The 24,426-nt window shown below is 35.2% G+C and overlaps 1 protein-coding gene across 45 annotated transcripts in view; it reads left to right on the top strand.

The window, feature by feature from the left end:
• Nucleotides 1-24,426, top strand: part of RIMS2 (regulating synaptic membrane exocytosis 2) — a 402,507-nt gene that overhangs the window by 302,586 nt on the left and 75,495 nt on the right. For 21 of the 45 annotated variants that reach the window (XM_085537158.1, XM_085537159.1, XM_085537157.1 and 18 more), the window contains one exon: nucleotides 19,460-19,560. The exons of 4 other annotated variants lie outside the window; for them this stretch is intronic. In XM_085537158.1, coding sequence (XP_085393284.1) covers nucleotides 19,460-19,560 — 101 coding nt within the window. Of the gene's footprint in view, nucleotides 1-6,852; nucleotides 6,886-16,012; nucleotides 16,049-19,459; nucleotides 19,561-24,426 lie in introns of all 45 variants that reach the window. 20 more of the 45 variants (XM_085537131.1, XM_085537129.1, XM_085537127.1 and 17 more) reach the window with 5 other exon arrangements.

Below are 24,426 nucleotides of genomic sequence, written 5' to 3'. Positions count from 1 at the left end.
TTTTTTTGGTTCATGCTAGAAGTTACATGGGAGGACCAGCAGAAAAAGGTGAATGGTACAATAACTGATGACAAACCATTGCCGAAAAAGAAACACCATTCTGAGCCAGGTTTGTCAGGGTTTTGAAAACCACATGAAAGCATGAGACAATAAAAATACATTTCATGCTTTTGTAATGCGTGTGCTTGATGGTTTTGTTTTTTCCTTTTTTCTTTTTTAATTCTTTTTTCACTTTGGTGTGGAATTTTTAGTATGTAGAAACAATTTAGAATAGTGTTGTAAATAGTTCTGTTTTAGAATAGCAAAAATAGATCTGCTTTTGTAAATAATTGTGTTAGAATGCACATGCTTTAGTAAAGAAATACTCTGGCATAACATTGGACATTAGTATTGGATTGATTTTTAGCTTTGAATTTTGTTATGATTTGTCTGTGTGTACAAGTCTTGGGAATACGGGTAAAAGTTATGCTGATTCTTAATTAGGTTACTGAACCAACGTATCTACTGTATATATGGTGGGAAAGTCATCTTGTGAAGAGCTGAATCTGAAACCTTCTCGTACCATCACATATGACAGAGATAATATCTTTTCTTCCTTCCTTCCTTCCTTCCTTCCTTCCTTCCTTCCTTCCTTCCTTCCTTCCTTCCTTCCTTTCCTTTCCTTTCCTTTCCTTTCCTTTCCTTTCCTTTCCTTTCCTTTCCTTTCCTTTCCTTTCCTTTCCTTTCCTTTCCTTTCCTTTCCTTTCCTTTCCTTTCCTTTCCTTTCCTTTCCTTTCCTTTCCTTTCCTTTCCTTTCCTTTCCTTTCCTTTCCTTTCCTTTCCTTTCCTTTCCTTTCCTTTCCTTTCCTTTCCTTTCCTTTCCTTTCCTTTCCTTTCCTTTCCTTTCCTTTCCTTTCCTTTCCTTTCCTTTCCTTTCCTTTCCTTTCCTTTCCTTTCCTTTCCTTTCCTTTCCTTTCTTTCTTTCACAAGCTGTATTTTCCATATGTCTCAAGTTCTTAAATCTGTCTTTCTTCTGAACTAGAACTTTCTTTCACTGAAATGGAAAGTGCAATTATTCAACTCTGTCTTCATTACTGCAAATATCTAGTAATAAGAAGCAAATCTTACTGGGGTAATGATAATGCTGATGATAATAATAATGTTGTTCTCTCAATCAGACAATCTAAGGAGCTAATCACAACATTTTAATCACTTTGCAAAAGACACTGTGATGTTACAATAAAGAACACATTACAAAGTATAGGGGTGAGTAGAGTAAGTATAGTAGAATATTAGAATATAATAATATTAGAATATAGAATAGTATAAGACAAGTCCAGACAGATTTAGATTGTAGATTTCATCCTGTTTTAAATGTCTTCTTAAATGAATGGGAGTTTTTCAGTCCCAAGAGTACATAGGTACAATTCTGGGCTGCAGATCTCTTTCTGTTGGCTATAACAGTTGTCTAGCAACAACTAATAGCAACAGTTTTCAAGTCATTTAAGTTAAAATTTATGTGATTGGCCACTTGTACCACCTCCTAAGTTAATGCCGTATTCTCAATTTTAGTATTTTCTGCATGCTGAGCACTTCCAAATTCCCTGTTAAATGTGAACTACTGCACATCTTAAAGTTCAAGAATCGGGACCAAATAGAAGCAGCAAAATCCAGATTGTGTAAACTAGGAACTGAGAATATAGCTACAGAAGGCCAGTTTCCAATTCCCTGACTTTTTAATGCATCAGAGGAAGTTACAGGATAAAAAAAAGACTGCTTGTGAGAGCCAGAACTGAAGTGTATTTTCTTTTCCAGCTGACTCTCTTAGCTATCGCATGTCAGGTTCAGCATACATTTGCAGATCTTCACTGTAGACTTCCCAGGACAGTTTTGGCAGAATAATGTCTCCACATAGACTTTTTCATCTCCATCTCCCACCTGAGGTAGGCTTAGAAACTTGGTACTCTGTTATCTGGGCAGATGGCACATCCATAGTTATTAGCAATACTTGTATGAAGAAAATTTCCACATTTTACAAACTGAAGATATATTTTTTGCCTATTCTTTGGATATTCTAGATTTTGTATGATTGAAATCTTGCAAGACAGGAAAACCGGTAGCAGAATAGCAATAGAAAATCAGCATAGGCATTGAAATACATTCACTTTTGTATGTGTTTTTCTTTACATTAGCACAATATCTGTGTGATTTTTTAAACATATTTCTTCTTAAAGTACAGTATCACTGATCTTGGGTACTGCAGAGAATACATGGAATTGGTTTGGAAAGCCACAGTCACAATTGCCACACTAGAATAGATAAAGACTTGAGCAAAAATTTTGTTCCATGCTTCACAGTCCTGTAGCTTTCTGTGAAGTATTAAAAACAATGCTGGGGAATCGATGGGTCTGGAGAAGACAACGTGGTATTAAGACACTTGGAGAGAAAAGCATACAGGCATTTCATATTGTGAGTACCAGACAAATCAAAGATTGTGGTTAAACAAGAATGCCTGTATAAAACTGGCAGCCTTGAAAAGGAAAGGAGTAGAATGAAGTCAGTGATGAGATAATGACTAACAAAGAAGAAAAGTTTCTAAGCAGGAAAAGAGTTTTCAAAGAAAAGGATTTGATTGAGAAAGGAAAAAGTTGTCCAGAGCCCAAAGGCAAAAGTTCTAAGTGCTCAGGTAGGGCTGAAGGAGAAAACATAGAAAAGGGTCTTGTAGAGTAGAAGTCAGATGGAATATATGGTAGGAATAACTTTTATTGAAAAAACATGAGAGTTCCTGTACTTTGCAGGGGCTCCTCTTAAATAAAGTTGTATATAAGGCAGGTGTACTTATCTGAAATAAGTATTCTAGTGTATTTACTTAAAAGTTGCCTTCGTTATTCTTCTGAACCACTCTGGAGGCCAGCACCTATTTGTATGAAAGTAACAAAGCTGGGTTCAAGATACAGAGATACTTTATTAAGAAAAAATGGCACTGTGTCAGTTGGAATTGCAGATGTAGTCGTACGTTGCACGTTGGTGTCTCAGACAAATTGCATGGAGTAAGGGTTTAATTGTCATTTGTGATGGGTCATAATTAGTTGAGATGCCTTAAAAATACCTTATGGCACACAACACATTCTTTAATGTGTACGCACTTTCCCTGCCTTCACGTGTTTTGGAAACCAGTCTTAACAATGTGAACTTCTTTGCTGTTGTTCTTAACTCTTGGTAGGAATAACTTCCTCGTTCTTACTGTTTTCCATACCATGTATTATAGCATATATTAGGTAGGGGCCAAATTAAATGTCTTTCATATTCCTGATATTTTCTACATCCTTCTTAGTCCTCTACATATATTTTTGAGGAAAAGTATTGGCATCTGTCCAGTGTGCAGCTGTGGTTTTGTGTGTGAGTTTACACTTTAAGATGAAGAACTCACCTTTAACTGGTAGCCCATCACTTCATTAAAAAAATCAGAAGTGTGAAATGAATTCTCTATCTACAGGAAGGATTACAGGAAAATATGATTTAGTAGTATTAAACAATACTATGGAAAAGTGATTTTATTAACACTCTAATGTAGTTAGATTGCCATTTAGCAATAATTTATACTCTTAATTATTCTGCTGTCTACTCCTCCTCTTTTTCTTGTATCCTTAGCATCTTACTGTGTAAAGTGCATCCACAAATGACACTTTGTCAGTCTGTAACACATCGGTGTTTGTGAGGTCATTAATGCAGTGGGAGATCATTGCCTTTAAGGAACAGAAAGAAAAAAAAAAAAACAAAAAAAAAACAGAAAGAAAAAGTAATTAGCTAGTAATAGAGTAATAGTAATGTGATTTCTATGAAGGTTTCAAACATACTTTTAAAAAATAAGTTCCTAAATACTTAGGAATAGTTTTCAATAACAACCGTTTCTTAAAATGAAAAGTCCTGCATCAAAGCATGATAAAATAGGTGGTGTTTCTCGTTTTCTCGTATTTCCAGTACAAGTGGCTTTCATTTACTTTAGAAGTTTATTTATTGAGAGTTTTGTTTCTCAACCTGTATATAATATGCTTACACATATCACACTTGCCCGTGAAGATGAATAATTGATTCAAATAAATGCTACTTATACAGCAAAGCAATAAAAATGCAAGTGAAGACTGCCTATTGACATTATGTAAATTTAATAGTATTTTATTCCAGGATTTTGTTAGCGGATTTGAATTTTTAATTTAATTTGATTTAATTTTTTTTAATCAACAAAGATTTAATTTAGTGAATTAAAAGCTGTTGCTCAAAATTTTTGGAACACTTATGAATCAGGACAAGACTGATGCACACAAGTGTTGTCGTGTCTAAACTAAGACATCCATTAATACTTTTCTTGACATCATTACTAGAAAGATGTTTGGGCATCACCATACCACATATACTTCTAATTCATTAATATTTACAACAGGTAATGGTCAAAATTCTGCAAGCCATGTCTCTAAGAAATGAGGTGTCAGTTGAGCAGATGTTCACAATGAGAAAGCACATATTGTCTTTTATTTTCCTTTCTGGCTTCTATAGAATTATACTTCTCAGAAATGTGATTGGTAAAAACTTAAGACTTGAAAATATATTTGCAAATAGTTTTTTTGTTTGTCATTTTGATACTAAAACATTCACTCCTAACAAACACTTTTCATGAGGGCTTTTAAATATGCAGTTTTAAAAACATGTTGACAGATATGACTGATGTGCAGCCAAATATTAATTAGTTGGTTCTGAACTCTTCATAAGCAGTTGTACTGCTCTTCAATTATGTCAACACTAAAATCTACTGATCTTACTAGAATGCCTTATATTACCATATCAGGGCACCTTCCTGATGTGGAATAATGCAGTTCCAAGCATCTTTTGAAAACTTCTGAAGTTTTTTAGACTTCTCTTAATGTAATGTATATCTCAGAGATACACATTCCTACAGATTCTAAAAAACCCAAATGAAATATAATGGTGTCGTAACAGAGACTTTATAATGGCGATATTTGACATAGAGGGAGGGCATGTTTCAAGGCTATAGATAATATAAAATATATAGAGATATGAGAAAACATTTTCTGAAAAAAGTAAGTTTTTAATTTTTAGATGGGTTTTTGGTGATGGAAATAATGATTTATTTGCTTAAATGGTATAGAAATTATAACCACATTGTATCAATATCAGCTATGTAACACGAAGGACAAGTAGATCTTTTTATTTGCTTCTGTGTATTTCATACTACGGATTCATTGCACTTGCAGATAAAAATGTATTTATACACTGACATATTTTTTTTAGACAATAGATGACATAGCATCCTATGTCAAAACTGTCAGCTGCTAGCTATGCTTTCACAAGGTATATCTCACATATAACACTTACATGTGATCATGTAGTAAGCAAATATAATTGCCTAAAAATGCGTTCTAAATATATGCTACAGTCTGCTTGTTTTTACAACAAATTTTTGGTACAGTCTTGCTATTTGATGGATGAAAATGATAATCTGCTAGCTATCGAATAAAATGGGGGGTTGAACATGGGGGTTATCAGATGAAAATAAGTGTTGTCTTTCATTTCATTTTATGAATTTATATTGCTTATTCTAATTTTGCATATTTTCAGTGGTGTCTTGATATCGACTAAGATGTGGATAAAAGTATATGCAGTATATTTTTAGTGATGTCTGAACTTTTATGAAATTCTTAATCTAGTATCTCCAGTGTTACTAAATTGTAAACAATGTTTAGTAACTCATTGTCAAGCTGCAAGATGAATTTAGACCAGGGTTTATAGATACATACAGTATTTTTAATTCTTGTGTTTTCTGTAAGAATGCATTTGTTTTGTAAGTCGTGGTAGCTTCTCAATTCTTTTTAATAATTATTATCTTTCAAGATGAATTCCTTCCATTCTTTTAGTATAAATAGATGTTCAGTGCAGAAAATGACACTGTCCCTCAGATTTTCTCCGTGTCTGAAATGGCAGTGTGTTTTGAATATGAAGTAATGAAGTAAGTAATGAGAGAGTTGTTTTGGCATTTAATTTGCATGCATTTCTAGTAATGTAGACTGCTGTGAGATGAGTAATGCTTACTTCTGAAAGAGTATCTGCAGTGAGATGAGTAATACTTACTTCTGAAAGAGTATCTGCTTGATACATGAGAGTTAATACCTATATGTTCTTTTTTTCATGTTCAGTATTTTGTTCTTTATAATACTGCCATTGTCAGAGTGCTGCAATCACGTGGTCCTTTCCAGAGTGTGTTATGTGGATTCTGAAATTTCTTGAGCTTGTATGCTCTTTTCCAAATAATCTGTTTCTGTTTTGTTTTCCATTTTCAATACATCAAGTTTGATTTAGTGTGAATTAAAACTATTTAACAGTAAAATTATCTAATAATGCACTTCCCGTTGCTGATTTCAAACTGAATTCCAGTACTTGGAAAAAAAAAAAACATATGAATATTTGTATTCAAGTAGCTAACATTCCAAAAAGTTGAACAGGTGTGAACAGCAGTGTTACTACTAGTTAATGCACCTTTTACTGTCCAGATTTCTTTTCAGCTTCATTGCAAGGATTGACTTTGCTCTCAGTGATAATATTTGTTATTTCCTCAGCTCCTCTACTAACCTTATCTTTACTCTTCTTTTTCAACAACTGTAGTTTAACCACTTCTTTCTTAGCTTTCTTTCTTCTTCTGGTGTCTGTTATTTTTTCCCCCATTTACTAACTCTGCTCTGCAGACTTCTCTCTAAAACAATTTTTGGCCCTTTCCCTCAGTGTCAGTTTTAACCTTCTGAATACATCCTCTCACGCCCATCTTCTTTGTCTATGTCTGTCCATTACACGGTGTGATCACAGAAGAAGCGGAATCATCAAGGAGAAGAAACTCAGGTCTGTCTCTTCTACTGCTTTTTTCTGTGCTATTTTTCATTTTACCTTTCCTATAGATTTTATCCTAGCTCACCTCATTTACTTTTCACTCTCTTCCTCTTAATATGTTTAAACATTAGAAAATTGTAGAAGTATAACTTAGATCAAGATATTTATGTAATTTGTATTATCCATTAACTGTGTACTCCACAAAAAGCTTCAAAAGGCAACTAATGACACATGTGCATACCATAAGATTTTGAACTGATTAAATTTATCCCATTTCAGTGTTTATTTCCCATCCCCAATATCTATATGTTAAGCTTTTAAGCTTCCAGCTATCACATGAAAACAATCTCTAATTTGTTTTATCTTCACATTTGGAAACTTCTACAGAAAGTAGAAAACTCAGACATAACATTCCTGGGAGGATACAGTTTGAGAACTGAATAATCTCAGAAATGTCTGAAATGTCAAACTTAGCTTCAGTGAACAAGACTCATTTTTGTTAGGAATTACTAGTGATCAAAAGCTGTTCTCTCATGGCAAAAAGTGTAAAACTGAAAGGTTTGATAACAGAACAAGAAATCAAAGCATAGAGGGAAATCTCATACAGTGCTACTGCTTATGGGTTTTCTTTCATAATGTGCATTATTTACTTTATAAAGTTTCATCTTTTTTATCAAATATTAAACTACCATTATTGAATTTTCCATGTAATACAGCATATTATGTATATAATATAATATGCATATATTATATATATTATGGATACAAAATTAAACTCTGGCAGGGCATCTTAGCTCTGAAAATGCAAAGTTGCTCTCTCTCGCTCTGCTTGTTCAGTCATACTATGTCAGAACAAGGTAATTCCCCATTTTTAAGCGGATCAAATTGATATATGAAATTTAAATTTTACTTTTATTCTGTCAAAGCTCTTATTTTTTCCCCTGCTGTTATGCTGATGAATTAGAGAAGCCACTTTGATGCTCTTTAGCTTCTAAAATCTGAAGGAATTTCTGTGACTGGTCCATTAATCTTAGGTAGGATTTAGTCAGATGTTTTAATATAATTCCTCTGCTGTGGCCGGCTCCTTCAGAACTCACTTTTACATTTGCTATTACTGTTTTCATAAGCCCCTAGAGTTTCTCTGTGCTGCCTCTCAGAAGTTAGATATGTGGTCTTCATACATAACAAGTCTCAAGATAGAAACCATTTAAACTGCAGAGCAGGGGTTGACAGAGGATAAAGAGAGCAAGTGCTAATGAGAATTAAGTGATCAAGGTATATTTTGTCTAAATCACCACTACTGGAAATCAACAAATTCATGCTGTAGAAAGGTTGGGTTTACTTGTCCCATGCTTAAGATCCACTTCTTTGAAGTTATTCTGAATCTCTTTCATTACAAAAAAAAAAAAAAAAAAAAAAAAAAAAAGTTAAGAAATGGGTCACCCAGTCCTCTATTTGTTCATAATAAAGGAAAAGGAAAGTTGTGGATGCTTTTACTCAAGGATCCTCTTCTGATTTATGAATCCTATATGATTCCTGGAATACAAACAAGACCTAAATATGGTATCTGTGTTTCAGGAAAACACATATTTTTACGATGTACATTTCTTGAACAGATTGAGAAGACAAAACCTGTTTATTGCTAACTCACCTGGACATTCCACTTGAGATAAATTTCTGCAAAGCAGTGTTTTGATCTCTGACAGTTTTAAGCAAATACTTTAAGCGCTTGTAAAGTTAATTGTCTAGCAGAGAAATTAGCAGTGTGGTCAAATGCACAGTTGCAAAACTTACTGCCCTTTAGTTTAAAGCTTTCTGCATAGGAACCCATTTTCAGACGTACATTTAGGAATGGTTCCCTGATGAGCCTCAGGGACATTGTAGCTACACGTTTCAGTAAGGCAGTTTGTGCAGCTGTGCACACAGCTACAGACGTGGGTGTCGTGTCATTTCAAAGACATACCTTCAGAAGGAGGTGTTTCCTCAGTGGGTTAGAATTCCCTTTTAGAAGTGTTAAACTAGGATTACCCATTTGCAGGTTTTCTTCTGGAAATGGTGTTCCCACACTGAGGTGGGTCAAAGGATTAGCTATTGTTTTAAGGTGTCACTAGAGCTATAAGTGTTGAAAAAAGTAAATAGCTAAATATGTGACCACTGTACTGAAATAAAAATATTAATTTTTTATGGACATTATCATCTTTCACTGCAAAAATAAGAAAATTTTAGTCCTTGAAAAATACCTAGAATATTTTAGTGGAAATGTCCTGTGTGTGCTTGGAAAGTTTATGCGGTGTATTTCAAGCACAAAGGCAATTTCAAATTGCAAAAAAAAAAAGCAAAACATTCTTGTACAAATTGTATTGTATGAAAGCAGTCCATGTTGATAGCATACTTAATGATCAAATACTGTTTTTTTCTTGTTGAGTGAGAAGCTTCATAATGCAGAGTTTTCACAATTTGTTTCTAAAGTTGGATTTTGCAAATAAAGGATGAACGAATAAAAAGGGCATAAGAAGGACTGATCTGAATTTTTGCTAACCTTTGAAAATGAAATTCAAGTAGATGAAGACTTTAGTTTTTTTCTGTTGTATCATTTTTATGCAAGATTTGTTTTATAGTAACTTGATAGCTTGGAACAAAACTTAGGAAAGTTGAAAACTCTTGTTAAAGTTGTTTGACCAAATCAGAGCTGGCAGCCTAGGGCAGTGGAGAGCCAAACAGAAAAGAGCCTGGAAAATAAACTTAAGCAAATGCAAAAAATGTGTAAGGTCGCAATAGTTTAGGAGAGTAAATACAATGAATGAGAAGGACTCTTATTTGTGTTTCTTCTGATCTACAGTATCATGAGAAGCTTTTGGAATGAAAATAGCTTTCAAGAGTGAGCCTACTCTTACTTTATAAACAACATGTGACACTCCTCCATTTTTGAGTTGCATTCACTGTTCAGTGACACACTTCCCCTTAAAGATCAGAATACAGCTTTTTTTTATTACCATCTCTCACATATTGAAAAGGAATTCCTGGAAGGAATTTATAACATTTTAGTTCAAATGTGGTTAGGTAACTTGCACTTCTCTTAAGGGTTCTGTGATATTTAATTTCACAAATTTGTTTAAAATCTTAGATTGGACAACTTAAATGTCTGTTACTACTCTCTATTTGAACAGCAGGGATAACTAAACATCAAATTCAGTTTAAAGGTATTTATCATACTAGCGGATGTATTGGGTTCAATAGCTGGAGACTTATTTTTAGTTCTTTTTAGAGTTAACACCAGAAACTGAGAAGGCGTCCAACCCTGAAATAGCCATTTGTACTGGACTAGGTAAAAAAAAAGGCTGGCAAAAACAATAGAACAACAGTCAAAATATTAGTCTATAGAATTAAAAGCGAGAGCATAATATTGCCAAAGACAGAGTACCAGTAAAAGTTTGAGAGTTGAGTTTGTAATTCTCCTGTCTTGCATGAATGTGAACACACCGGTGTTTCCATGGCTTAGCTTAAATCTTCAACCATATTTTTGTCTGTTGAGATGCTAATGAAGATTTCTTGCATTCTTAGGGTGGCTGAAGAATCTCTATTAATAGCTTTTTGCTTTTCTGAAATCAGGCATAGTTATCTTCAAGTGTTTGTGCCCATGTATTGAAACGGCTCTGTCAGAATGCGAAATATTCTGTGGTTATACTGTGGTGCATGGTCAATGGTAGGAACTCTGAGGTGCTTGAATGCTTGTCAAAGAAAGAATGGTGACACTGGACTAGGGCTTTTCATGACGACGATACAGAACTAATAGCATGGCTGATCTGAATGGAAATTTGTGAGAACAAAATATAGGAGCCCACAAACCCCACAGGGATTTTTCTTCTACATTCTCAGAATTCTATTTCATATCCTTTACAAAGAAAGGTTTTTGCCACAGTTCTTGGTGGAATTGAAATGTAGTGCTTTAGCTGATGTTATTCTTGCTGCTTCTGCTGTAGTAATACCTATTTCCATGATTGAGCTCAGTATTTTTCAAAGGCCAAAAAAATCTATGTATTTCTTGTGAGGCAGCAAGGACAAACTCACAGAGTACGTTGCAGAAATCACCTTGGAAAAGGATCCATGGGTAACATGCTATTAGAGTGTTCATAATAACTCTAATTAATGTGTACTGAACATGCAAAATTGGACTTCCCAGCTTACTTCAAAAGACCTCAGTCCCTTATGAGCTGCACTGGTTTTCCCCAGTGATGAAGACCTTAATTGACCCTGTCAATTTATGAACCCATGGTTCTAGAGATTCTTTCACTTTCTAGCCTCAATCACCCCACCATCTTATTCAACCCTATTACTAAGCAGCGCCATGTATTGTGCAAATAATAACATTGTTAGCATGGTTTAAGCATTATGATAAAAATTTGTTTAATTGGTGAGAAATGTTCCTCAGCTCCCAGTCTTTGTTTAGTAATGTCAAGTTTGAAGCTATGATTTTTTTTAAAACAACAAAACCATCAAGCATTTCCCAAATAGAAAACAGGAATGCAAAGGCATGTTCCCCCACTTGGAATCTGGCTAATTTAATTGTCTTCCTCCTAGCATTCCCTTTTAAGGATGGTAATTGACACTTCAATCTCATATAAAACACATCTTCCACATTTCTTCAGTTTTCAGTCATATTCTTTTCATTCAAACTGTGGAATGTATCACAGACTTTTTGAGAGGCTTTGTCTGTACAGTTGCCACACCTTAGACATAAAGCCCTGGAGTGAGGCTCAAGTACCCCTTACATCAAACATTCTGTAGTCATTGGGTAGTTATATTTTTCACATTTTAGACAGCCAAAATGACTAAGTTCAGGGCTAAATTCTCAGAGGTAGATCTGGAATTGAATTGCTCTGTAAACTGGAGGAAATGTAATTCTTTGATTACAAGGCCTTTAACTGACAATTTTTTATGTTCAAAGCAAATGGATTCTATTTTTGCTTCTAAGGAAACAACCTTGTTTCCTTTGTGTGCTCTAATAAAAATACAGTTTCAAGGATGCATCTTGGTATAAGATTGTTTCTCCTGTAGTGTCACACAGAGCTTTCCAAGAGAAATCTTTTTTACCAACTATGCAAAGAAGTCATGCCAGTAAGAAATTTGACTACCATTTCTAAAAGTGCTTACATAAAATTAAGGTCCTACATATGCATTTGATTTTTTCTAAATAAAATAAAATCTATTAATTCCCACTATTTCAAAAAGTCAGATTAAGTTTGACATCAAAGCACTTCTTTAAAAATAATTCCTGATTTTATCTTGTGTCAGCAAAAAAGAGAAGCAGAAACATAAGACATTTCAAAATGGTTGTCATTGTCCTATCTTATGTTTAAAATTAAAGACAAACAAGGAGTTCTGCTTCTTCAGCCTGTTCTAATAAGATGAGCATCTTTCAGTGTTAGAGGTTGCAATTACTTTCATTCAGAGCAGGAAAATCTGAATTTATTTCAGAACCCAGCCCAAGCTACTGTAAATATGTCTTCTCTCTGTTCTGAATCCCAGGTGAAAGAACTATTGTGGATGAGACTGTTGAAGTGATCCCTGTACATCTAAAAGTCATTGCAGGAGGCACAGTTCAAGGTAGAACCAGACTCTAAACACGAGTTTTGGGCAGCCAGTTATGAGAAAAGGAAGACGCCCAGGAGAAAATCTGTTAAACTCAGCACCTCCTGGTGGCCTTATGGCTACAATGAGGCTCATCCTCAACTTTCCCAAATAAGACAGAAAGCTCATGACATCTAGAGCTATTGTTGGATGCTGCCATCAGTATCCGTGATTAGGGAGAAGTGTGCTGTCCCACTTCTAATGTGGAACTGTTATTTTCAGACAGTTGCAGAGATGATGACATTTTGTTCAAGGACATTGGAATCCCTGCTCCATGGGATTCCTTGGGGTGAGGGTGACAAAGTGTGCTGGGGTGTTCTGCCTTGGCACCTTCAGGTGCCCATCAGATCCCTGTTTCCCACCATGTTAGGGTATTTACTAGATAATATAATTGATCAAATCCATTTTAGATACAGTCCTAGTTCCCATTAAGACCATTCTCATATGAGTCTCTTGCCTACCATTATCTTCTCCTTGCATTCTCTTTATCTTCCAGATACATTAGATTGTCAGATACGTTAGGATCTTACAGGATCAGGGGAACCGCACAATTAATAAACATCAGTGAACATTCTGATAGCAGTTTTCAAATTGTTGGAAAGAAGGTTTTGAGAGAAAATCTTTCAGTATCTCTGTCCTTCTGTTTCATCCCTGTATTTCATCTGTGTACTTCGATATTCCCTCTACTCTGATTAAGCTGAAAGCTGATATAGTTATAACATACAGAAATGTCTCCTTTATCCATAAAGCAGAGTTGTTTTGTTTTGTTTTTCTCCAAATTGTTTAATTCTGAAAATATTATCCCTTAAATGGAAATAATTACAGTCCTGGATAGAGAATATGTTTTGCTTTGTAAAGTAATTTTAATACAGGTGATGAAGAAAACCATTTACTGATAACAGTGATTTTGAAGAAAACATCTACACAGAAAAACACAAAAGATTTAGGAGTGACTGTTACCTTTTTCATCATATATTGTTCACCTTGAGACATTTCTAAATCATCTCATTGGATTTTTTGATTTTCAGCATTTTCAAGACATTTTTGGTTGTGTTTTTTGTTTGATTGCTTGTTTTGGATTTGAGCACCAAGTAACCAGGGGAACCTAAATCATTATTTACTGTATTTTCATCGTTCTGACCTTGCTTTGAATTAAGAGGGGGTGATTAATCCCATAGTTGCTACGAAGTTTACTGCACAAATTAGCATTGCTTTATTTGCTCCATAAACAATATTAGTACTGTTCAGTTTTGCTATTTCACACCTTGAACTGAGATTTTTCTCACTCCAGTTTTCTGTTCTTGCTAGTACTTCTTTAGACACCTGCTTACAAATCAACTGAAACCTCGGTTTCAAGAGTAGGATCCACTCTTGCTGACCTTTCCCAGTCTAATGTCTAAACAATTTAGTTGTAGAGATTTGTAAAAAATGTCACACTTCAATTACACTTTCATAATTCAAAAATCTAATAGAATGTCATGCTAGATGAAATTCTGGTATTCTTTTCTGTAAGTCAGTGTGGAAATATTTTTTCATGTATATAATTTTAAATAGGAAGCAAGTAGAAGTGAATCTTGAGTGGGTTTCAAGTTTACCATATTTTGACTATGTCTTCATTTTTAAGTCATGGTTAAAAAGTCTTGTGGCCCAGTCCTATAGAAAAATGGACTAATAAGCATTCTTATAGAAGGAATAATGCTATGTAGTACTATATTTCTGTATGATAACATTACAGCCAAAGATTTATTTTCAACATAAGTTTGAAATAACTTGGAAGTTTTATCATCCTGTCTGCGTTCAAACTGGAGGGTATTTTATGGCTGTGACTTCATTTTCATCTATTTTACATTATATTGAATTGTTGGTATTGCTATCAAATAGCTTTCTACTTTAGAAAGTAATAAGTCAGTAGAAGACAGCATTGTATTCATAGTTTTTGTATCAGTGACAGTAAACAATTGAAGAGCTTAAAAACAAACACAAATCTCTGTTTCTGCTGTTATCATAGCAATTACCACAGCCTCCGCAGACAATATGGGCCAGACTGCCCAAAGGCCAAAGCAGATGAATGCAAAGGGCCTTCTTTATATGGCTCACAAAATAGGGCAGAAAAGGATAGGGAATTGGTGAGGTCTCAAGAACTCACTGTGTATCCATTGATTTTCAGAAGCGTAACGTTTTGACTTGGCATATCCTCCTCCCATTAATTTGTCTAACAGTTCCACTAGGAGCTGCCAGCAGGTAACTAACCTGATCCTTCACAGAGTGGCACATAAATGCCAGATGCCATTTAAGTGTGGTGTCTTACTTTACCCTCTGCAGGAGCATATTTCTCTTTCTTACACTTCTACATTGCCCTGGTATGATTTCTCTTTAAGAATGACTTGGTCCTCTGCTTTGATACCCATCTACAAAGTGTTATTTCTTTAAAATATAACATCTCTGTTTCCTTCTTCAACTGGTAACAGCTTGTGTATTGCAAAGTGTAAAGTAATTTTGTGAGCTACTTTCAATGACGTGTAATTCTATAAAAGTACTTAATTCTAATAGTACATGTTATTTTACTTTGTGGCAGGAGTCAAGATTTCTCTATATTCATGGGATCATGTTAATTGAAATTAATATAATTTTTGCTTAAAGTAAGAAATAGAATCAGTCTGCTAAAAGTTAATGCGTTTCTAATTAAAGTAAATTTCATTTGACTTAAATTTCTTTCACATTAATTACCAAACTTGGATTTCAACTTGCAGTATTTATGTGCTGCTAAACTTATTTGATAGGGATCTAATGTATTTTCATTTCTCTGTGACAGAGGAATGCCCTGAGCCATATACAACCTTTGATATGCATTCAGAGTATTTGTTAGCATCAGTTAGTTGGATTTATGTGCATGGGCTGAGTTCTGAGTGTTAGAGCCTTTTGCGCTTCATCATGTTTTAGCTCTAAGATAAGCTACAGTAATATCGTTACTAAACCTTTTAACCTGTGGAAGCTATGAGAATTGATTAAACCAAGGAAGATTTAAAGCAATTACTGAAAACATTCTGACATATTCAATTTTTATGCTTGAACCATTAAACATCATGCGTGTGCTTCATAAAACATACACCGCTAGGAATTTTTTTACTTTTATTGTTGCCATCCTATCACACGAAACTGTAAAGTAACTATGTCTGACACCTGCCTTGCTACCTCTTGTATAGAGTGCATTAATGATTCTGGAAGCGCACAAAATACCCATGAGTTGCCTCCAGTAAGTCCATGATAAGTGTGCACAAATGTAGTCAGCAGCATGCAGTGAATATGCCTCTCAATGTAGAGCACCGTACTTGCTGGGTTGACTAAACTCATCAATTTAGATTAATTTGATGGTCTTTATTCATTTTTCCTTTCCAATGCATGCCTCATTGCTATTAATTTTATTATTATTTATGCATTTCCTCTCTCACCTTTTTTTGTTTTGTTTTGTTTTGTTGTTGTTGTTTTACATATTGCTTTCATTGGTTTTTAGAAGAAAAGAAAGCAGATCCAGAGAATGGGGATGCAGGTAGGGTGACTTATTCAAAACATGTTTGTTCTTTTGCCCTTATGTCCTTTGATCTACTGTGTTTAAGTGAATGTGTAACCTGGAGTTGGATCACAGTTTTGATTTATTTATTTATTTATTTATTTGTGATTTCAAAGTATGTATTAGGAAATGAAAACTAAGAAAAGACTTTCCCAAATGTAATTCCTTTGCTTTCTTAAGGGAGCGAATTTAGAGGGAAAAATGGGAAGAGACCAGAATCAACTCAAGAAAGCTCTCATACACTTTAAGAACTATTTAGTCCTCCCCAGTCCAGGCATAGAAAGAGCACACCTCACACTGCCTATTTCCTCTCTGCAGCAAGTTTCTGAACTCCAAAATCTCACTGTTTCTGTAGTCATCTCATCACTAGCTCTCATCCCTGTGCTGGAACAATTGTTCTGGGTAGGAAATGCAGTTGATTTTGTATGCCTCTTCTCCATGCCCATCCAAAAGCAAATCCATCCTAATATCATAAGAACTCCACTTTATTTAGATACCCCAGGTTTCCCTTTTATTCTCTGTGTCCCAGATGCTTTATTGCACAGTACTTTACAGGTGTCTTCTCCAAATGTGTCACTATCGCCTGTATTTATGATAGCTAGAAGAATTTAATATTTCTCATTGGAGAAGGCAATGAAAGAAACAATCTCACCATCAGATAGCAATTTCTCCATGCTGTTGACAGCCACGTGAAACTAACTTTCAGGTCCTGTTTTGTTTTTTACATTAGAGAGTTGTTTAAACAGGCAGAACTCTGGGGTGTTACCTGCAGTGCAGTGATCCCAGCTGTGCTAGATGAGCAGCGTCAGACTTCATCCTTCCAACAGTCCCCCTTTATTTTTTGGTATTATTATGGCTGAAGGTGGTGTGTCTCATGGGATGTTTCTCTTGGAGGCACAACTGTTGTCTAGAAGCAAAATTTTGGAAGGAAGCTAAGGTGGACGATGTGTACTAAGGGTCACTTCTGCCTGGCCAAAACTTGGTTTTACATCTTTTAAGACATGCTGGTAGTACATGAAAGCATACGAGAACTAGTTTTAATGTTTCTAATGTAAGTCTCTATGTAGCCCTGGAAGAGTGTTGTGCTGAGGTCTAGCTAACAGCCTGAATAACTCGAGTGCTCTGTCAGCCTTTTGCTACCAGTGTAAAAGCAAATGATCCTACATGTTCACCAGTATTGATAACAAATAGATGTGGGTCATCTACACACACTTCCTATATGACTCTGGCTTACAGGAAGGTCCTTAGTATGGGACTGATGTTCAGGTTTGGTTATCCTCATTATGCTAGGAGTGGAAGCTTCTTAATACACTGCTTAATGGACTCTGTGGCAGTAGATACTGCTAATGCTAAATCCCCCAAGTTCTGCAAAGTATTTATTTGCCAGCAGAACCAGAAGTGGCTGCAGTCCTACATTTGCAATGCATAGTGCAACAGTGAGTTTGTACTGGATCATTTTCACAGGCTGTGACCATGACATTCTCTCAAACTTTCTTACTCCCGTGCAGCTCCTAGCTGCATCTGGCATTAGTTACATGGAGATTGGCCTCTGGCAGCAATGCTGTGCAGTCTTCATGCGTGTCAGCTCTTTTCACAGCAGAAGCATAGCTGAGCTTCTGCATTATGGACTTGCACAGCCCTCAGAATTCCCTCCTTTTGCATATAACTTAACTCATCTATTAAATAAACAAACAAACAAATAAAAGGCAGTTTCAAAAATAAATAGCAAGTTAGATTTCAACAAGCTTTTATGGGCATTGAATGGCTTCTTTTTTTCTTTGCTTTTTTTTTTTTAAGCTTTGCTGTTATTTTTTCTCTTCAGACCAAACTGAACAAACATCTTTGCCTGTTGTGCTACAGAAAATCCCCCTTTCGGTCATTTTTGGAGCATTTGATTTTGCAAAACACGTGCAATTGTATTTGTGGAAAAAAAAAGCTTTCAACTTGCCATAGATTGTGAAAAAGAGTAAATGTTTGCATGTGCAATTGTGAAAGTTTTAATGTGTGATCAGTAGGTGTTATTCCACCACTCCTTTTCATTTACTGAAAATTAGTGGGATGTCTGTGGACAGAGAATGAATGTGATAATTTCATAAGAAAAATTCATAAGAAAAAATTCACAAGACTTACTTTGTGGTGAAAAGCATTTCCTTCATTACATTACTGAGGAATGACAATTGAAAGACAATATCTTTCTTTAGACAAAAGAAGTTAGCTTATTTTACTTCAAAATTATTTCTGTTTGCTGAAGAAAAGTATCTGTTTGTAGCTCAGAGTTTCTGGTTTAAAGAGAAAATATCCTAACAGTGTTGTTAAAACCAAATCCTTAGAAAAATAGCTGCAGCTTAAAGATAACTTGGCAGGTATTGCTGAGGCACCTTTAATGGCTGAGGTAAATAGCGACAGAAACCAACTATGTTTTATTTTAGGAATTTTCAGCTGCAGTTGTTATATCTCCCCCTATGAAACACCGTTTATTCTTTTTCATTTGTTTTTATTGATCACTTAAAGATTTATCTGAAGTCTTTTTATTCACTTTGTCTGTAAGGAGTACAGAGGGAGAGCTGGAATACAAAAACTAGAACTTGAAGGGTTTTTAGATTACAGTACAGTTTAACCTCAGATCCCTCCCCTTTACTTTCTTATATTTTTCTTAGTAAACTATGCTATTCCAGTTGGCAGAAAACAGCTGGTGCCTGAATCGTATTTTAAGTACCCATCTCTGCTGAGATTAATCATGTATTTGGTCTAAGAATAATTGATCTTGAAATCATTTTGTGCCATTAGATTGTAATACACTGATACCACTGGATGGCTCTTTATCATTCCTTTATACCACTTTGACATATTTTGAGCAAAACAAGAGTATACTTACATGGTAAATGGAAGCTCTGCCAGGCTGTAGTTGTTATTTGATTAGTAATTCAGTACAAAATCAGTACTGGTATCACACATAAAAAATAGAGAACTAGGACCTCCCCCCAAAATAAACACAGTGAAGTTGTATTCCTTTTTTTATTTTAATAGAGGACTTAATTTCTTTTGAAAGTTTTTGTAGTAAAATTCTGTTCTGCGGAAACATTCTATTCCATTTACATCCATTTCTTTCACAATGTTGGGTTTGTTTGAATTGCGCAGATAATCCAATGCTTATTAAGGCTCTGCTGATGTACTTACTCATCTACAGTTTTCCTTCTCTTACAACTATCTGCTTTTCTTCAAAATTGTAATTCAGAAAGAAAATTTCTGTATGTCATAATTTAAGTAAATCAGATTTCATCTGTGTTAATGTTTTTATGAGAATAATGTTGATCTTGGAATTGAAAACTACTGTATTTATTTTCTTTTTTCTTTTTCTTTTTTTCTTTTTTTTTTTTTTTAACTTAACAGGTTCGATGGATATAGAAGAGAGAAACCGACAGTTGAAAATGAGCAAGTACAAACAGGTAGCAGGATCAGATTCCAGGCTGGAACAAGATTATCATTCTAAGGCAAGGGAGTTTTGTTTTGAAAAGCAACAAAATATGTTAAATATCCCTTTTAGAAAGTATTAGATGAATGGGAGGTAATTTCTTCAGTAGAAGATTCTTTCCTGTCTGTAATAAAATTATTGGAAGAGTGCAGCAAAACTCTTAATGCAGTATGTTCTTGATTGTTAAAATTCAAGAAGGATTAGTTAAATCAAATAAAAATGGCGGTGTAATTATCTATTGGAATGAGCAGTAGGGTCATAATTTAAAAGCTCAAAGAGAAGCAAGAAAAAGGTTTATTAAGTGGTACATGTAGTAAGAGTTATTGAAATTTGTCCGTGGCATTCGTATAGGTGAACACAAGGTTATACTAGTCTATTGAAAATGGGAAGTTCTGGTGTTACTTCATTTAATAATGGCAGTTCAGCTATTGGAAAGGTGCTCTGTACATCAACACAGTCTTGTACCCCGACTGTGGCCATGTGCCAAAACTCTGAATTGTTACGTCGTAGTATAGTCCCAAATAAATCATCTAAAATTTCCTGCTATCTGGAACAGGGTCATGTCATATACATTGTGTTAATTAAAATAATCAAGATATTGTCAATTTAAATTCTATTATACAAGAATAATTTAGTGTCCTCTAAAAGACTTCATTAATTGAGGTCAGATTATAAGAGAGAAACATGAGACTTCTGACCTACAAAAAATGTTTGAGGAAGACAAATCTCTTTTAGTCTTTATTTCCAGGATCTAGTTCCTTTCCTTAAAGCATCAGCAGTTATTTTAAAGCAAGGTGTTTAACATTTAAAGGCAAAATATCATTAAACCTGTCAAGTATTATTTGTTTTGCAGGTAATGTAGACTAATTTACTTAAGATAATTCCTTTTGAAAAAAAATGTGTTTCATTTTTGGGAAAATAGAGGAAATTTTTTTTCAAAACTCTTGGCAAAATGGGAAAAATAGCTATTAATGTAAATAGAATTGGCAAAGCAAAACAAAAAACCACCTCTGAAACATTTTAACTCTGTAGATGTGCTGCATGATGTTTTGCGTATATTCCCCTCAGTTTTTAGTACAGAAGACAGGATTTTCGATTAATACATAGGAGGGGCTTGGAATACTGAAATGTCTAGATGCTTGCTTCGTGTTGACATGACAAAATTCTTTTCACATGTGTCTATATTGTCTGCTTTGAAAAGTGTTGCCTCTTTCAGGTGAGCGAGGTGCTGCAAGCAGACCTCGTGAGTGTTATGATTGTATGTACCGTAAAAATATGAATTTCTGTATTGTGTGTGTAATCAGACTTACTCTGCTAATTTCCCTGCTCCCTCATTGCTTGACTGAAATTTGAGTCAGAAGTAGAACTGGTATGGAGTAAAGAGAATAAATGGGCTCTGATGTGAGGAAGCTGAATAGAATATAATTACTTAATGGAATATCTCCTACCCTTATTTTATCATTTCACCCACACCATATTATTGAGTCTCGTTCTACATTTTCTACCATTTTTTATTAAAAATTTACCTTCAATATTATTGGAATGTATTAAAGAGGAAAATTTAAGTGGACTTCTTTTATGAAAATGGTGGTTTATTTATTGCACACATCAAACAATTTGTCTCCAGAAATAAACAATTAATGTACTCATCTGCCAAAGTGTAGTTTCAGTATTTGAAAATGAGTTATTTATTCTATCTCTGAACTCATGGAACACGGATTGTTCACCTATATGTATTAAGTCAAAAGGTATTCTTTAAATTCTAGTTTTTAAGTCATCTCAGAACCATAACTCTCATTTGCTGTATGAGAGATCTGTCTTCATTTTTTCACTACCGCTGCTTCAGTTTCCTTAATTGAGCGTTTCTATCATTCAGAGACAGAAAATGAGTAAGTACAATTTATCTACCTAATGTCTACTAAAATTCTCCTGGAATCTTGAACTAAGGCACATATGTAAAAATGCTGGGTGAAATCTCATGTTCAATACACTGTACAGTGACTTTGACTTTTTTGTACTGTCTACTGGCACAGCAGGTCATCAAGTGTGTCATGCCTGAGTAAAATGTCAATAACTAAGCATTAGGTGATAATCAGGACAGCTAGCAAATAGAATTTTATTTTATATTCCTGTTTTATATCTTTTTTAAAATGGAAAGAAACAGTAACTGAGCATCCCTAATAATTGTATTAAGAAAGAAACACCCCTCCTTGCTGAGGAAGCAAAAGATCTACTAGCAGAATTAGGACAATAGTAAAACAGTTATCTGGTTTTTTTTTCAACCTCTTGAAGGCAGTACAGGAAACTTCATATGCTGTTGTGATGCGCAGTCATACGTTGAGAAGCTGGTGAGAAAAGCTTATTCTGATTATAAGCAGTTAAAGGAAGGAACTGAACTTCCTTCATGTTTTTTTCTTGTGACTGATGTAATTGCAGATTGTATTTTTATTACTGGATTACATGGCTCATGAGTTTCTTGAAAACCATGTATTTTGCTTCCATTGTGTTTTGAGTGCATGAGTTTAGCAGGTCACACATACACTGTGTAAGAGTCCGTTTCTTACTTGAAAAAGCTGCTTTTGTCTGATTGTGGGACAGATGTGAAGAAAGCAAAAAATGTATTTGATTTTCATAGAAACATATTTACTACTGGGGAGTTATGAGAGGAAAAATAGTAGGTGTATAAAAGATATGATTTTTTCTATAAAGAACGGTTGAGGGCTTGTTTAGCTTAGAGAAGGCTTCAGAAAGACCTCATTGTGGCCTTCCAGTGTTTGAAGGGAGTGTATAAACAGGAGGGGTTATGACTGTTTACAAGGGTGGATAGTGATAGGACAAAGGTGAATGGTTTTAAACCAAGACAAAGGAGGTTTAAGTTAGATATTAGGAGGAACTTTTTCACACAGAGAGTGGTGATGCACTGGAACAGGTTGCCCAAGGAAATTGTGGATGCCCCATCCCTGGAGGCATTCAAGGCCAGGCTGGATGTGGCTCTGGGCATCCAGGTCTGGTGGTTGGTGACCCTGCACACAGCAGGGGGTTGGAACTACATGATCATTATGGTCCTTTTCAACGCAAGCCATTCTATGATTCTGTGACAACAGAAGAGTAGAAAAATACAAGTAGAGTTGTACAGGAATAGATGCTGAAGTCTGAACTTCAGGGCTGGTGGAAGTTGACATGCAGGAGAACCTGGGTTCTGGTGACACAGAAAGAAAACCACGAGAGCACAAAAGCTTTCTACCATATCTGTTTGCCATACTATGATTCTGTAACATTAGCCTGATGTATGTAATTTTCCTCAAGAATATTTCTAGGGCTAGTTTATTCTTTTGCATAAAAACTAGGATTCCTAGCTCTTATGTGGTCCAACAAAATGACATGCTGAGTAGGGGGAAGAGCCAAGATCAGCACCCAGAGAGGCTGAGCCACCAGTATGCTGGGCTCACTTTGGTCACCTTTGGTTTAGCTGGCTTTTGAAGTTGATTCCCAAACTACCTCTTACAACCTCTCTGTCTTTCTTTTTACTTGGTGCTGCTGCCATTAGCTCTCCTGGCAATCAAATCTATTGATGGTGGCATAGTTGGTAACTCTTGCCCCTGGCCATTCCCATCACTGCTCAGGATCACGAATCCCTGCTGAAAAATGAAAGGAGAAAGGTGGAAGGAGTCACAAATGTCCCTGTCTCCTTGCCACCATAAGAAGAATATGATCAGTGGGTTGACTGGGGAAAGCTGAAGAACTTTGTTGTTTCTGTGCAAAATGTGATAAGGTAGTTTGTATTCAGTATGAACTCGGTGTAGATGAAGTGAGACCTCCATCAACTGAAGCCCCATTAGACTCTACTGAAGATATCAGTAATTAAAAATATTGCATGTCAGGCTAAAGGAGGCTGTTTATATAGAAGTTAGGATAGGATAATGATATGTGGCTGTTTTCTTTAGTATAAAATGTAAAACAGACTGGCAACTAGATGACACATTTAAATCTAAAAGTATGAGGCTCATTTTATTTGTTTTACTGGGAGAAGACCATGACCTACAAATAGGCATGGAGGATTCCAGTTATATAACATAGTAATTAGTACATCAATTAAGGATTTAATATTACTAAAGCAACAAGAAGCAAAGCTGGAGTATAAACAGCAAAAGACAAGATAAAATCTGACTTTTTAGCAAACAGGTGAAAAGATTATTTAGCCAAATGTATAAAATAGAACACCAAACAGGGAGTAACAGAAAACACCAAGGAGGAATTTTCAGCTTCAGCTTTAATGATTCATGTTGATGGTAAGACTGAAACTTCTACATCATGAGCTGCCTATAAAGCTGTGCTACCTTCTAATCAATGATCGTTTAGATTTAGATTTTCCAGATACTGTACATTGTAAATATATAAGCATAATTCTGTGTCTAGTGTAGGAGAGTAGTACTGGACAGGGCAGAATGCTCCTTTGTGACTTTCTGAAGATGTAGCAAGACCAAAACAAATTAACCTGTGACAAAGAAGGCTTAAGCATGTGTTCTCTTCATTTGACAAGTACAGACACAGCTAAAATGCCCTTGGAGCATGCAGGTGCTGAAACATTGCAAGTGTTCAGCCTGGACCACTTAGATGGCCATCCTTATGGCCATAAGGAAAGGAGAATGAATAAAGTTTATGGATAAAGATCTGAGGGAAAAGGAGATGGCCATGGGATGGTTCATCCTTATGTACTGCCTGGGTGTGGGAATGTGCAAAAAGCAGGACCTGCAGCCTGGTAGGTGGAAGGGTCAAGTCTGAAGCAGGTCTCCAGGCTGGTCACAATGGGCACGATTGTCCAAGAGCTGCCTTTTTCCTCCAAAAAGTGCAGTGAGAGTCTGTGGCAGTCAGGTTACCCTATCGA

This window comes from Coturnix japonica, chromosome 2, assembly GCF_054131305.1.
Source record: "Coturnix japonica strain WE chromosome 2, WE-NBRP24, whole genome shotgun sequence".
NCBI classification, from domain to species: Eukaryota; Metazoa; Chordata; class Aves; order Galliformes; family Phasianidae; genus Coturnix; species Coturnix japonica.
This window is presented reverse-complemented; position numbering and strand designations above follow the sequence as displayed.